This window comes from Stenella coeruleoalba (genome assembly GCF_951394435.1).
Source record: "Stenella coeruleoalba genome assembly, chromosome: 15".
Taxonomy (NCBI): Eukaryota; Metazoa; Chordata; class Mammalia; order Artiodactyla; family Delphinidae; genus Stenella; species Stenella coeruleoalba.
In genome coordinates, this window is record NC_137161.1 from 25132203 (window position 1) to 25145803 (window position 13601).

At 49.4% G+C, this 13601-nt stretch overlaps 1 protein-coding gene across 2 annotated transcripts in view; it reads right to left on the reverse strand.

Annotated features, from left to right (window-relative positions):
- The window catches only part of ZNF341 (zinc finger protein 341), a 44446-nt gene extending 42005 nt beyond the window's left edge, over nucleotides 1-2441 (reverse strand). Inside the window, exon 1 of one of the 2 annotated variants that reach the window (XM_079944974.1) lies at nucleotides 2366-2441. Coding sequence is in view for 1 of the 2 variants with exons in the window: in XM_079944973.1 (XP_079801099.1) it covers nucleotides 2366-2396 (31 nt within the window). In the remaining variant the exon portion in view is untranslated. The remainder of the gene's footprint in view (nucleotides 1-2365) is intronic. The other variant, XM_079944973.1, reaches the window with a different exon arrangement.
- Nucleotides 2442-13601: the final 11160 nt, after the last annotated feature.

Sequence of the window (13601 nt, forward strand, 5' to 3'; positions counted from 1 at the left end):
GAGTGAAACAAGATAAATTATGGACTTCGGGTGGTTATGATGTGTCAATGCAGGTTCATCCTTGGTAACAAATGTACCACTCTGATGAGTTATGTTGATTAAAGGGGAGGTCATGAATGTGTAGGATCAAAGGCATACAGAAAGTCTCTGTACCTTCCTCTCAACTGTGCAAACCTAAAACTGCTCTAAAGAAATTGTCTTTGAAAAAAATACTGTCTACGTAAAACTCAAACCAAATGTGTCATTCCCCACCCCTAAGTTTGTTCCTCTCCTAGTAATCCTCATCAATAAGAACAGGGCACCACTGTCCACCCAGCTAAAGCCCCTGGGGCACCCCTTAACCTTAAGGGATTCTTCCCTTAACCTATCTCCCTTCACACCCTGATTTCCGGTCCTTCAGCAAGTCTAGCCTACTCTGTCTCCCAAATATCTCTCAGATCCACTTTTCCTCCGTCCCCACAGCTGTCCCCAGAGCCCAGGCCACCATCAGTTCCCCGCAGGACAGCCGCAGTGGTCTCACCTCCCCTCGTCCACTCTGACCCCTCCTGTCTGTTCTCAGAGCAGCCAGGGTGAACTTTATAATAAACATACGTTAGCTTGTGCAGCTCCCCTGCTGGAAACCCTTTCTTAGTTCCACACTGATGCCAAGACAAAGTTCAGAAGCCTCATCTCTAGCTGCTCACATGAACTTCTGTGAATCCTAGACCTCTCTCCCCACCAGGGCTTTGCAAATGCAGTCCCCACTGCCTGGGTCACCTCTGGATCCCCACAGTTCTGCTGCCCTTCTCCTAGCCCAGCACGCATCACACAGTCCCGGGAACTGATTTTTCCTTTACCTTCTTCATCACTCAATACAGGAACACATTCTTGTAGTGAAAACTCAAACACTGAGGAAGTCCATGAACCTAGAGAGAAAGCAGGCCTCACACCATCCTGTTGGCCTCCCAGAGGGAGCCACCAATGACCCTGGCCTTCCACATCCATCACCCATCACAGCACTGAACACCAGCTGAGGTTATCTTTACTGTTTACCTTTTCTATAATTCTATAATTTCTACATCCCTTACCAACGAGTATTCCTGAAACTTAACCTTCCCAGATGTGGGGAGGATTACACATTTCGTGGTGAGAGAGCTGATCCTCCAAGATGTTAAGAGACACAGCTGACACCTCCTGGGGAGTTGCAGGACTCAAAGCCTCGGCCACATACCACTAGTCCAGCCTACTTTCAGTTTGCACTCTAATTATGTGTATACTCATCTCATCCCTCCAAGAGCATTCTTGGGTCTGTATCCCCCTAGCATCAACTCTGTGCCATGGCCCTGAATTCTCTGAGGCTTCCTTTCCAACTCCTAGCAAGTGCACATGGAGGCTCTCAGTGTTTGCCTGTCTCCAAAGCTCACAATTCCCAGAGCCTGAGGACCATTCACATCCTAGGATCTCGCAGAGCATGGGACAACCAGTCGGTGCGGTGTTTGCTGGTTTGGGTCTGGTAACTTGGCGTCCCGGCCAACTACACCGTTGGCACACATCCTTTCTTGGTCTGGGTTTATAATACTCTGCACCCCATAATGGTGCACAAAGTAGTCACCCCGTCTTTGCTGGTTTCGGTCCAAGGCCTGGCCTTGCACACAGGTGGCGCCGATCCTTTCCTGGTCTGAATTGAAGACACTATGTCAGAGCGCGAGGCACACAGTTGGCGCTCAATACAAGTTCTTAATGGTCAGGACCCCTCACTCAGCCCCTCTCCCCCCGCAGCCGCTGCTGCACCACGGTCCCCCTGGATGCAGCCCTCCCCAGCCCTCGCGTCCGCGGTGCAGCCATGCTCGCCTCGCGGTTCCCGTCCTGGCTTGCACACTATCCCCCGGCTGTTCCCTCCAGGAAACTGCCCCCCAGCCCCAACCGCGCGCCGCCCGGGCCCTAGCGGCGGCAGCTGTTCTGGTCCGAGGCTCCCCTCCCGCTGCGCCAGCCGTCTACGGCTGTTCCGCTCTCGGTGCTCTCTCCCAGGGCCTTCTCTCTCCCGCTGTGCCTGTCCGGTTTGAACGCACCACCCTACCCCCCCACCCACCCGCCGCCGCAGCCGCCGCCGGGCCTAGGCTCCCGCGGCTGTTCCGGTCCCGAGATGCCCCCACAACCACCACTGAGCCTCAACTCCGCTTCTGTTCAGGCCCCACTGCTCCCCCACCCCTGCCGACCTCCGATCCCGCGGCTGTTCCCATCCGTGGCCCTCCCGCCCCGCTGGCTGTTCCGGCCCGGCGCCCTCCGCCCCGCAGGCGCCACGCGCCCTGGGCCCCGCGCTGCGAGTTCGCGGCGGGAGGAGGCGCAAGGCGGAACAGCCGCCTCCCCAGTCCCCGCCGCCGCTCACCCTCCAGGGCCTCGAAGATCGTCTGCGCCATTTTGGAGCCGCCGCCGCTGGAGCCCGAAGCCGGGCTGCGCGAGCATTGTGGGAGCCGTGGTGGCGGCGGCGGCGGCGGGGCCGCCAGGGGGCGCCCTCCTTCCTCCTCGGAGCTCCTCCACCATCCCGGAAAACCAGGAATGGCTCGCGGGACCCCCAGCATCCCGGGGCTCTCCCAGCCCCACCTGGATAACCCAGTTATTGGACACGTGGACCCCTATCTCTGCAGCATTTTGATACCAACCAGGGTTCTTGGCTTTCCCCAATGAATGGAAGTTGACTAGAGGCCAGATAAGAAATTCAGGCAAGGCTTTATTGGGGCCCTTGCTGCAGCAGCGGGGAGGGAGAGCAAACGACAGGTTCCCTTGCTTGCTTGCTGAAGGAGGGCAAGCTTGTTCCTTATATGGGGTGAAGGTAGGGGTGTGTCCAGGGGTTGGGTGGAGGGGTGGCTTAGGTGTTTTGTCCACCACTTAGGTGGTATTGTGTGCAAGGGGACATGTGCAGTACCCTGCTTTTGCTCCCAACACCCAGTTTTTGTTCCTGGTTCTTCACAAATGGCAGTTGGGTTTTTTTGTCTTTTTGTATCTTTGGGGTCCAGAATTTGCCCCAACCGTGCATGCACGCACACAGTTATTTTTAGTCCCATATAGTTTCTTTGCATTTTGTTGCTCAGGGAGATGTGTGTCCAGGTGCAAGCATTGCAGCATTGCAGCAAAGGGTCCCAGGTCCCAGCTTGTCTCAATTTGAACCCCTAACTCTGTGCACTGACCCCATCCCTGTTGCACACAGGCACCTCCCAACCCTGTTTTCTGGACCTCCAGCCCCACCACACTGGACCTGACTCCAACTCTGTGATACAGACCTCTGTCCAATTGCCTAGACCCCCAACTCTGCAACAGGGACTGAATATTTCCACTGTACGCAGAGTAACAGGGAAGAGCAAAATCTGACTCCACGTTGGATCTGTTTCTTTTACTTTAATCTTTGCTTTTGGATGCTTTTGTTACTATCATCACTAAGAGGATGCTGTCTATAGCTGTAAGCATACATAATGGCTTACCTCAGGGAACCCTGACCCTCTGCCTGAATGTTAAAGTGCCTTTGTTCAGCTCACAGGAAAACATTCAGACCCTACCTATCTGTGAATGGCTGCAGAAAAGAAGAAATTAACACATCCCCTCTCCAGTTCTGGCCAAGCCATGAGATAGTTTGCAAGACTTATGGCCTTTTTACCTTACTTCCTCACCTCCTCCCCCTCTCTGTTCTATAAATGAAACTGGCATACAGACCCCAATAAGATGCTATTCTGGGACGTTAGTGTGGTGGTCCCAGTGCGGGTTGGAAAACAATTTCCAGACACAAGGCAGAATGTAAGGAAGGTAGAGTTTCTTAAAGAGAAGGGTTGCTACAAGAACAGCAGGCTGACTTCCTGGTAGCCAGGGAAAGTCGACAATGAGCATGGGTTGCCTGTCTGTTTTTATAGCCAGGGAACCTGCAAGTCATCTGCTGACTGGACAGAGTATGTGTACCTTCAGTGTGCTGAGCGGGAGAAAAATGGGGCAAATGTCTTTCCTTATACGGGATGGGAAAGGGACATGCTGTTTGGGAGGGCTCTGGGACAGTGCAATGGTCACATTGTGACACAGTGATAGGAGTCCTGTAATTCGTTGTTCCGGCAATATTGGCCCTTTGAGTTTATCTTGTTCTTTGTCCTTGGAGCACACCACATTCCCCCCTCTCTTTATTTATAGGACCAATTTTTTGGCCCTATTGGATATCCTGCTCATGTCTACCTACCTGCCTAGCTCCTTCTCAGGCGATCGGGAACCCTTTTAGTAAGGAGAAGGGGCGACGATCTCTCTGGCTACTTCCTGCTGGGTGGGGGCTTTGTAGGGGCCCTGGGTTCCCGATGCCTGCTCTCTGTCAGGGTGTATTTACGGAGGGAGATGAGAGCCCACGGAATGATAAGGCGGCTTGTTCCAATGTAGTCCGTGTGCCAGTTGGCTGGTACACTTGTTGTAGCACCATCTGGAATTGAATCTTTTGAACCTGTCAGGAGATGAACTTAGATAATGTGTTAATAATGCAGGGGCCAAGCAACAAAACAAAGGCTTCAAGATTAATGGTCCCAACAAGGGCAACAATGTCCATATCTGGATCCCCATAGAGGAGAGGAGGCTGGAAAGCCAGCTGGGGCCCTGTCCTGCTCTCTGTTTTAAACCTTCAATGAATTTGATGTTTTTCTTTAGAATCTGAAGGTCTTCTTCAACCTGGACAGAGGTATTAATATAGAAGCAGCATGTCTCATTTAATAGGGCACAGACACCCCCTGCCTCAGCTGTTATAACATTAAGGGCCCTCCTATTTTGTAAAACCACCTCAACCAAAGAGCCTAGGGCTGACTGCTCTTCCTCAATGGCTGCTACTGTAGCCTTCCAAGATTCCTGGACCATGATGGTGACACAATGTATTATTTTGGGCCAATCAAGAATTGGGTTATCTAAAAAAAAAAAAAAAAAAGGGACTTCCCTGGTGACGCAGTGGTTAAGAATCCACCTGCCAATGCAGGGGACACGGGTTCGAGCCCTGGTCCAGGAAGATCCCACATGCCACAGAGCAACTGAGCCTGTGCACCACAGCTACTGAGCCTGTGCTCTAGAGCCCACGAGCCACAACTACTGAGCCCACATGCCACAACTACTGAAGCCCACATGCCTCGAGCCCATGCTCCACAGCAAGAGAAGCCACTGCAATGAGAAGCCCGCGCACCACCACAAAGAGTAACCCCTGTTCGCTGCAACTAGAGAAAGCCCGTGCACAGCAACAAAGACCCAACGCAGCCAAAAAAAAAAAAAATTAAAAAAAAAAAAAAAGAATTGGGTTATCATAAGCTTGTTGCCCCCAATCAGTGGTTCATTTTTGTCTCTCCCGGACAGGTCTTAAGGCCTCCTCGAGGAAGTACCCAAGGTTGGGAATACCTCCTGAGGAAGCTAAATCCTTTATAGTCATAATGGTCATCTCTGGGACCGCAGCAATAATTGTGCAGGAGCCCCTTCAAAGTGTGGGAAGATCCAGATAGACCCTGTTACCTCATAGAAATGAAAATCTGGTGCCCTTCAAGGATACCCCCATTGTGGGTCCCCAGAGCCAGACCTTTTGGGAGTTTTCCTCTAGAAATAGACTGGGGTCCATGGCCTAGGACTATACTGGGAAGGCCAAACTCCGAGGAAGTAATCATCTATACATAAAGGGGAGAATCCGGGCTCTGACTGATTATGATTGTGACGGGGGGATTGGCATAACAACTTTCTGAATGTTAGCTGAATTATGTTATATTTTAGAGGAGGATCTTGCTGGGAGGTTAAACTAAGTGTCCGGTGGTCACACCGATCCCCACATATTTAGTTCCCAGGGCTGAGCTGTTTATGGGGATATGGTCTTCATAAATATACTTCTTAGTCGCATTTTCCCTTGAATTTCCCCAGCACAAAGTGAAACTACCTTCATGTACATCATATTTATTTTCGTCTGACCAGGGATTCCACTCCAGGCTAGTCTGATTGAAATTGAGAGTGTAGTTACAAAGAGAGTCATTTAGCCAGCCCAAAATGGGTCACCATCCGTCCAGGCTTTGGAAACAGAATTCTGCCTCGTCTGCCCAAGCTTGGGCTAATGTCCATATCCTGTTTTTCTCTTCATGAGTACAACAAGCGGTCAGAATTACATGAATGTCTTGCCAGGTCAGGTCAAAGGCTATAGTGAGAGCCTGAAATTCCTTAATAAAAGTGGTGGGATCCTGACTGAAGGAACCTAACTTGTTTTGAATTTGGGAAGTGTCAGACATGGGAAAGGGAACATGGACTCTAATAGTGCCCATGTCTCCATTTGCTACTTCCCTCAAGGGAAGCATATCAGAATCTGTTCCCTGGCGTTGGGCAGTCCTTGATCTTGTGTGGGGAGGGGGGAGGGGGCTTTTGCCCTTATAAGGGGGTGGCTGTCGGGGAGCTGTGGGTTGAGGTGGGGGCGGGGGCTGAAGCAAAGGGGGTTGATGGGGTGGGGGACAGGAAAGGTCGAGTAGAGGGTCGTCTAGGAGATCTGCTGGAGAGGGAGACAGAGGGGGTCGGGGGGATAAGGCGGCAACAGAAAGACACATGCGGCATGAGTCCCTCAGATCTGGATTCTGACTAAGGGCCATAAAGTTCTGGACATAAGGAACCTCTGAGTCCTTTCCTTGTTTCCGGCAAAAGAGATCAAGTTGGAGGATCGTGTTATAATTTAGTGTGCCATTAAGGGGCCATTGTTCTTGGTCCCCCAGTTTATACTGGGGCCAAGCCATGTTACAAAAGAAAGTGAGCCTCTTCTTTTTGAGATTTTCAGGGTCAAATTTTTTCCAGTTCCTGAGGATACAGCCGAGGGATGAGTCTGAGGGAGGCTCCCGAGACATACCAGAACCCATTCTTAGCCTATATGCCGTAGAAAGGGGGTACTGAGAGTCACCGGCTGACAGAAAGGCGTCCCCTTTGTCCCAGTGATCTCTCCATGCGACTAATGCACAAAATGGACCGACTGTCCGAACAGTCGCGTCCGACCGTGAGAGGTGACCCCTGAGCATGCGACTAAGGCACAAACCCGTGTGACTGAGGCACCGTGTGACTCGGGCAGGGGAAGAAAGAGAGAGAGAGAGAGATTCCCGGGACCCACCGGGTGACTCACTGTTTGGCGATTCCCTGAAACGTGAAAAGGCACTCCTTGGAGGCAACACCTAGGCTCCTTTAAGTCAACCTGGACTGAGAAAAAAGTGAAAGTAACAGAGAAGACAGTCTGAGGAATTCTGCCGGGAAGGTGGCGGCCAAGGGCAGGGAGCTCAGTGTTTTGCTTGAACCAGTATGTGCCTCACGGTGCACATAAGTTGTCTTGCTGGGAGCAGATGCTCTAACAGCCTGATCTGCTCCGTGACCCTCTTATCCTTTCACGGGAGTCTTCAGGTGGCAGGCGCCCTAATGGCTTTTAAATGCCTGATCTGCGCCCGCATAATATCAATTGGCCTAGTCCTCAGCCAGAAGGAAGACAGAGGGACCCTCACCCGTTCTGGGCGGCAGTTACTGGGGTGAAGGGAGTCTTCGGAACACACCAGGGTGTGGCCCTGGCCAGAGTTCCTCTGTTGCTTCCCTGGCAACTTGCCTGTTCACAGAGGGTCCCAAGAAATGGAGAGGAGGTGGAGGAGGAGATCCCCCCAAGAGATATCCCCGTATGGGCCACCAAAATGTCATGGTCCGAGCGCAGGTTGGAAAAGAATTTCCAGACCCAAGGCAGAATGTGAGGAAGGTAGAGTTTCTTAAAGAGAAGGGTCGCTGCAAGAACAGCGGGCTGACTTCCTGGTAGCCAGGGAAAGTCGACAATGAGCATGGGTTGCCTGTCTGTTTTTATAGCCAGGGAACCTGCAAGTCATCTGCTGACTGGACAGAGTATGTATACTTTCAGTGTGCTGAGCGGGAGAAAAACGAGGCATTTTATATGGGATGGGAAAGGGACAGGGCATGCGGCTTGGGTGAGCTCTGGGACATTGCAATGGTCGCATTGTGACAGAGTGATAGGAGTCCTGTAACTCTCCGTTCTGGCACTATTGGCCCTTTTAATTTATCTTGTTCTTTGTCCTTGGAGCGCACCACAGTTAGTCCGCCATCTTCTTGGATACCCAGCTTTCTGAATAAAGTCGCTATTCCTTGCCTCAACACCTCGTCTCCCGATCATTGGCCTGTCGTGCGGCGAGCAGACCGAGCTTGGATTCGGTAACAACAGTACCCCCGCCTTTGCAACACCAACCCCCATTCCCATCTCACCTGGACCACCCAACTCGTTCGCAAGGACCGCCATCTCCAGCAGATACAGGACTCCTGCCCCAGCTGTGCAGCATGGATTCCCATCGCTTGTCATAAACTTCTCATTCCCCCTCCCACAGTGACCACCATCTCTCCCTATTGGGAGCCACCAGCCTCTCCTCACATGACTCCCATCTCTGCCTGGTCTTAATCCCCCATCATCTCAGAGATTCCTCTTGGCTGTTAGGTAACCCCCCATTTCCACCCTTTAGGAGCCTCCATTTCCTCTTCCCACAGACCTTCATCCCTGCCTCTCGGGGACCCCATTTCTGTTACATAAACCCCCAATACCCACTTCAGCAACCCCCAGCCCAGCCTCACTGAAAGCCTTTTCAGGTCTCTCAGGGGTCCTCCTGCCCCTCATTTGGATCCTGCATCACACACAGGCCCCTCTGCCATCTTCCTTTATGCTCCATCAGCCACTCATTGAGGACTTGTTATGTACCAAGTCCTATAAGAGCTCCAGGAATACAGTGGTCCTTTCTCATGGAGTTAGGGGTGAGGGGGAGCAAACAGACATTAAATCTTAAAAATTGTGTAATTTCAGGCTTCCCTGGTGGCGCAGTGGTTGGGAGTCCGCCTGCCGATGCAGGGGACGCGGGTCCGTGCCCTGGTCCGGGAGTATCCCACATGCCGCGGAGCGGTTGGGCCCGTGAGCCATGGCCGTTGGGCCTGCGTGTCCGGAGCCTGTGCTCCGCAATGGGAGAGGCCACAGCAGTGAGAGGCCCGCGTACCGCCAAAAAAAAAAAATTGTGTAATTTCAAGGTGTGATGTAGTTTCAAAGAAGTACATTTGGGCCACAAGGAAGAGTTGGGGTGTGCACGGGAAGGAGAGGGGAACCATGGAGGTGCCAACAATCATGATCTCTCCCACGAGCATAGGCATATCCTCCTACAAGTGGACTACCACGTTGACTCTAAACATTCTCATTGTTTTTTTATTTAATAATTATTTTAGCCTCATCCAAAGCAACCATCACAAAAATCACAGTTTTCATTTTCTTATATTCACTACATATATAACTCCTAAAATTAAAAAATGTATACCTGTTCCAATAAGCTCCACTGTCGTTGTAGGACACTGCTAGCCACTGTTCCTGATAAATTGCCTCAAAGACCCTCTGCCTAAAGGTGCATTTCTACCATGAACCCCGCATCCTGTTCTGAACACCACTCCCCGCCGCCACCAGCACCCTTCCCTTTCCTATTCCCCCCCGCCTTGCACAGCTAGCTCTGAGCAAATGTCCCCCAAGGAGAACCCACCCCCTCTCTCAGACTCCATGTCCCACCTCTTTTCCTGGGAACCTTTGAGACCCAGGGCCCACTTCGAGCCCCCCTTCCCATTGCCTCTCTGGCAAGAGTAAGGTCAGGGTTCCCTCCTCCCTGTCTTCTTTTAACGTCCCCATTGATCCAATGGCCACAGATTCTCATCATGTCTTCTCGGCAAGAGTTTCTCAATATAACTTTCTTACATTTTTCAAATTATTCAAGTAATATATTAATACATTCACATTCATTTCATTAACTTAAAAATAGGTATTGAGGACCTATTGTAGGCTAGACACTGTTCTAGATGCTAGGGATGCAGCCATGAATGAAAAGACAAAAATCCTTGCCTTCATGGAATCATAGTCCAGCAAGTGAGATGGGCTATAAGCAAGGAAAAAAAGGAGACATGTTCTATGACTTTAAGTTTTTTTTTCTGGGAGGAGGGGAAGCTACTTTAGGCAGGTCAAGGAAGGCTTCTCTGAGGAGGCGAACCTGAAAAATGAGATGGAATCAGATGGACAAAAGGGAACAAAAAGGCAGAGCTTATTAGCTTTATTATCTTGGGCAAGTGCAAAGGCTCTGAGGCCGAAATGAAAGGAAGCCACGGACTGTAAAGGGGCAACTGAGGATAATAAGCCATGTATGGGTACAGGAGGATGAGGTTGGAGAGATAGACAAGGCCGCTGTGAGGGTGTGGGTTTTGTTTTTTTTTTAAGGGTTAAAGTATAATTTATTTCTCTGGCTGTAATACTCTCACAAATTTAAGTATGAGTCAAAATGATGTGTCTTTCAGAATTACATTAGGTTACTTGTGAAAACTTTGTAACCACTAAAGAGCTGACATCCAGGTATATTCACATTAAGTATAGAGATGTGGGCTTTGATTAAAGTTTCCTGAGTAGAAAGAGAAAATAATTTATGATCCTTTTTTTTGACATTGGTTACTGCTTTTACTTTACATAGTACATGACTGGTCTTGCAGAAATATAACCGTGAAGAGGCCTGGTCTTCATATAGGATACCCGAGCTGTTCTGCATCAAATGTCCTCCAAGAAATTCTCTAATCATTATTCCCCTCCCTTTCAATATGTTGTCTATTATTATGTATTTATTCATCCCTTACTCTGGACTAGACACTGTATCAGAGGGTGTGGGTTTTATTCTGAGGGTGATGGATTAAATGATTCCACTAATCCAGACCTTGGAAGCTTTCCATGTACAGACAGTTCTTGACCTGCAATTGTTCAACTTATGATTTTTTAACTTTACAATGGTTTGACAGTGATATGCATTCAGTAGAAAAACTTTGAATTTTGATCTTTTCCCAGGCTAACTATCTGTAATGATGCTGGGCAGCGGCAGCGAGCCACAGCTCCCAGTCAACCGTGCAGTCACAAGGCTGAACAACCAATACACTTAAAACCATTCTGCTCCCAGACAACCATTCTGCTTTTCACTTTCAGTGCAGTATTCAATAGATTACATGAGACATCCAACACGTTATTATAAAATAGGCTTGGTGTTAGATGATTTTGCCCAACTGTAAACTAACATAAGTGTTCTGAGCACGTTTAAGGTAGGCTACGCTTAGCTATGATATTCATTAGGTTAGGTGTTTCGACTTAATGATATTTTCAGCCATCGATGTGTTTATTCAGGTGTAACCCCATCGTAAGTCCAAGGAAGGGCAGGGTTGTATTTTGATACATCCAGGTGCATATACACATGTTGATTTTTATCTGCTCTTCAGGCCTTTGCACATGCTGTTCTGTCTTACTAAAATGCTGTTCTCCCACCCCTACCCCTATCATGTGATACTCTTCAGCCATTGGAAGTTCCCCTTTTCTCTACCCCCTCAATAGGGAGCCCTCTAAGCGGAAGTGCCTCATCCATTCTGGTTGGATGGAGGCCACCATCAGAGCTTGGCACAGAGGCAACCTGGGAAATGCTTGTCGACTGACTACTTGACGGATGGAACAGCTGAATGAGCTTTCAGGGACATAGACCCTACCTCCAGCAGGCTCTCCAGTCAGGCTGCCCCCTGCTCCAAACTTTCCACTCACCTCCATCTCTTCCTCCACCAAAATCTATCAGTCCTATGTCACATTCCCTTAGGACCAGCACCTTGGCACTGAACCGAATCCAATCATAGTTTAGAGACTCCTGCGGTAAGGCATGTGGCAATTCCAGGGGTGGAGCCAAGCAGGGAAGAGGGAAAGTCTGGGAAACGCCCAGTGTTCCCATTCACAGTGAGTGCACCAGCCACCCCAGAAAAGTTAACTTCTCCACGGTGAGAGAAGAAATCATGAGCAGCTTCAACTAGACTCCCAGCCTTAAGGGGAAGAAACTAAGGACACACAAAGCAACGCTGGACCCTGACATCTTGTTAGGTTCGTTGGTATAGGTAGGAGGCAGCAAATTGTGGTGGTTGTTATGGGATGAATTGTGCCCCCCACCATTCATATGTTGATATCTTAATCCCTACTACTCAGACTGTGTTTGGAGATAGGGCCTTTAAAGAGGTAATTAAGGTTAAGTGAGGGCACATAGGTGGGCCTTAATCCAATATGACGGGTGTTCTTAAAAGAAGAGGGGATTTGGATGTACACAGAGACTGAGGGGTGACCATGTGAGGACACAGTGAGAAGGCAGCCATCTGCAAGCCAAGGAGAGATGCCTCAAAAGAAACCAAACCTACAGACACCTTGATCTTGGACTTCTAGCCTCCAGAATTGTGAGAAAATAAATGTCTGTCGTTTAAGCCACCCAGTTCATGGTATTTTGTTATGGAGGCCCTAGCAAACAAATACAGTGGATAAGATCAAAGATTCTGGAGCAAGGGGCTGAATTCCAATCCGGGATCCATCACTTATTAGCAAAATCATCTTAAGCAAGTTACTTTGTTTCTCTGCCTTGGTTCCCATCAGTTAAGTGGGCGTAATTATAGCACCTACCGCATACGGTTGCTATGAGAATGAAATGGTTCTCATAGGAAACAACTTAGGAAAACAACAACTTAGGAAACAACTCCTGACATACAATTAATAATCTGTAGGTGCTCATTAAATAAATAAATTCAATTTCACTGGGCAAAGGTGAAGAAATAGGCCAAACCCTGAGGAACTCAGAGTTATGTACCATTAAAAAGGGTCACCAGGGGACTTCCCTGGCGGTCCAGTGGTTAAGACTCCACGCTTCCAATGCCAGGGGTGCGGGTTCAATCCCTGGTCAGGGAATTAAGATCCCACATGCCGTGAGGTGCAGCCAAAAAAGTATTTTAAAAAAGTGGGGAGGGTGCACCAGGCAATGGTAAGTGTTCCTATATGGTGACTCTTTACCCCGGGCTCCCTGAGGGCAGAAATTTCTTAATATCTGTGAGAAAGGTCTTAGCAAAAGAGCGCACTCAGGAAGTACTTGCTGAACCAAATAGTTTCCAAACGCCCTTTCCTAATGCTGGGCCATGTATCAGGGATTGGTAACTGATCCTTCATGGGAGTATCAGGTGATGTTCCTAAGAAATTCTGTTTGGTTCCTTTTCAAATTTTCCATGTTTAAAAAAAAATAATTTTCTGTTTTCTGTAGCTATTTTCTAACTTCAAATCTTTTTTTTTTTTTTTTGTGGTACGCAGGCCTCTCACTGTTGTGGCCTCTCCCGTTGCAGAGCACAGGCTCCGGACGCGCAGGCTCAGCGGCCATGGCTCACGGGCCCAGCCGCTCCGCGGCATGTGGGATCTTCCTGGACCGGAGCACGAACCCGTGTTCCCTGCATCGGCAAGCGGGCTCTCAACCACTGCGCCACCAGGGAAGCCCTAACTTTAAATCTTGTATGCACAATTTTTTAAAACCTGTGGCTGTGAATTACAGTACCTGAAGTCTGTGTTTATCTGTTTCTCCCATCTGTTGTATCTATTTTTTCTTCATGAAGGAACCCTTCTTGGGTTCCTAGTTATCTCTGACTGTGTGCTGGTTTCACCTTGAAAAATTATTTGTGGTGGTTCCCTGAAGGCAAAGATATTGATAAAGGTGCCCTCTTCAGAGAGACTTTGCATTTGCTTTTGT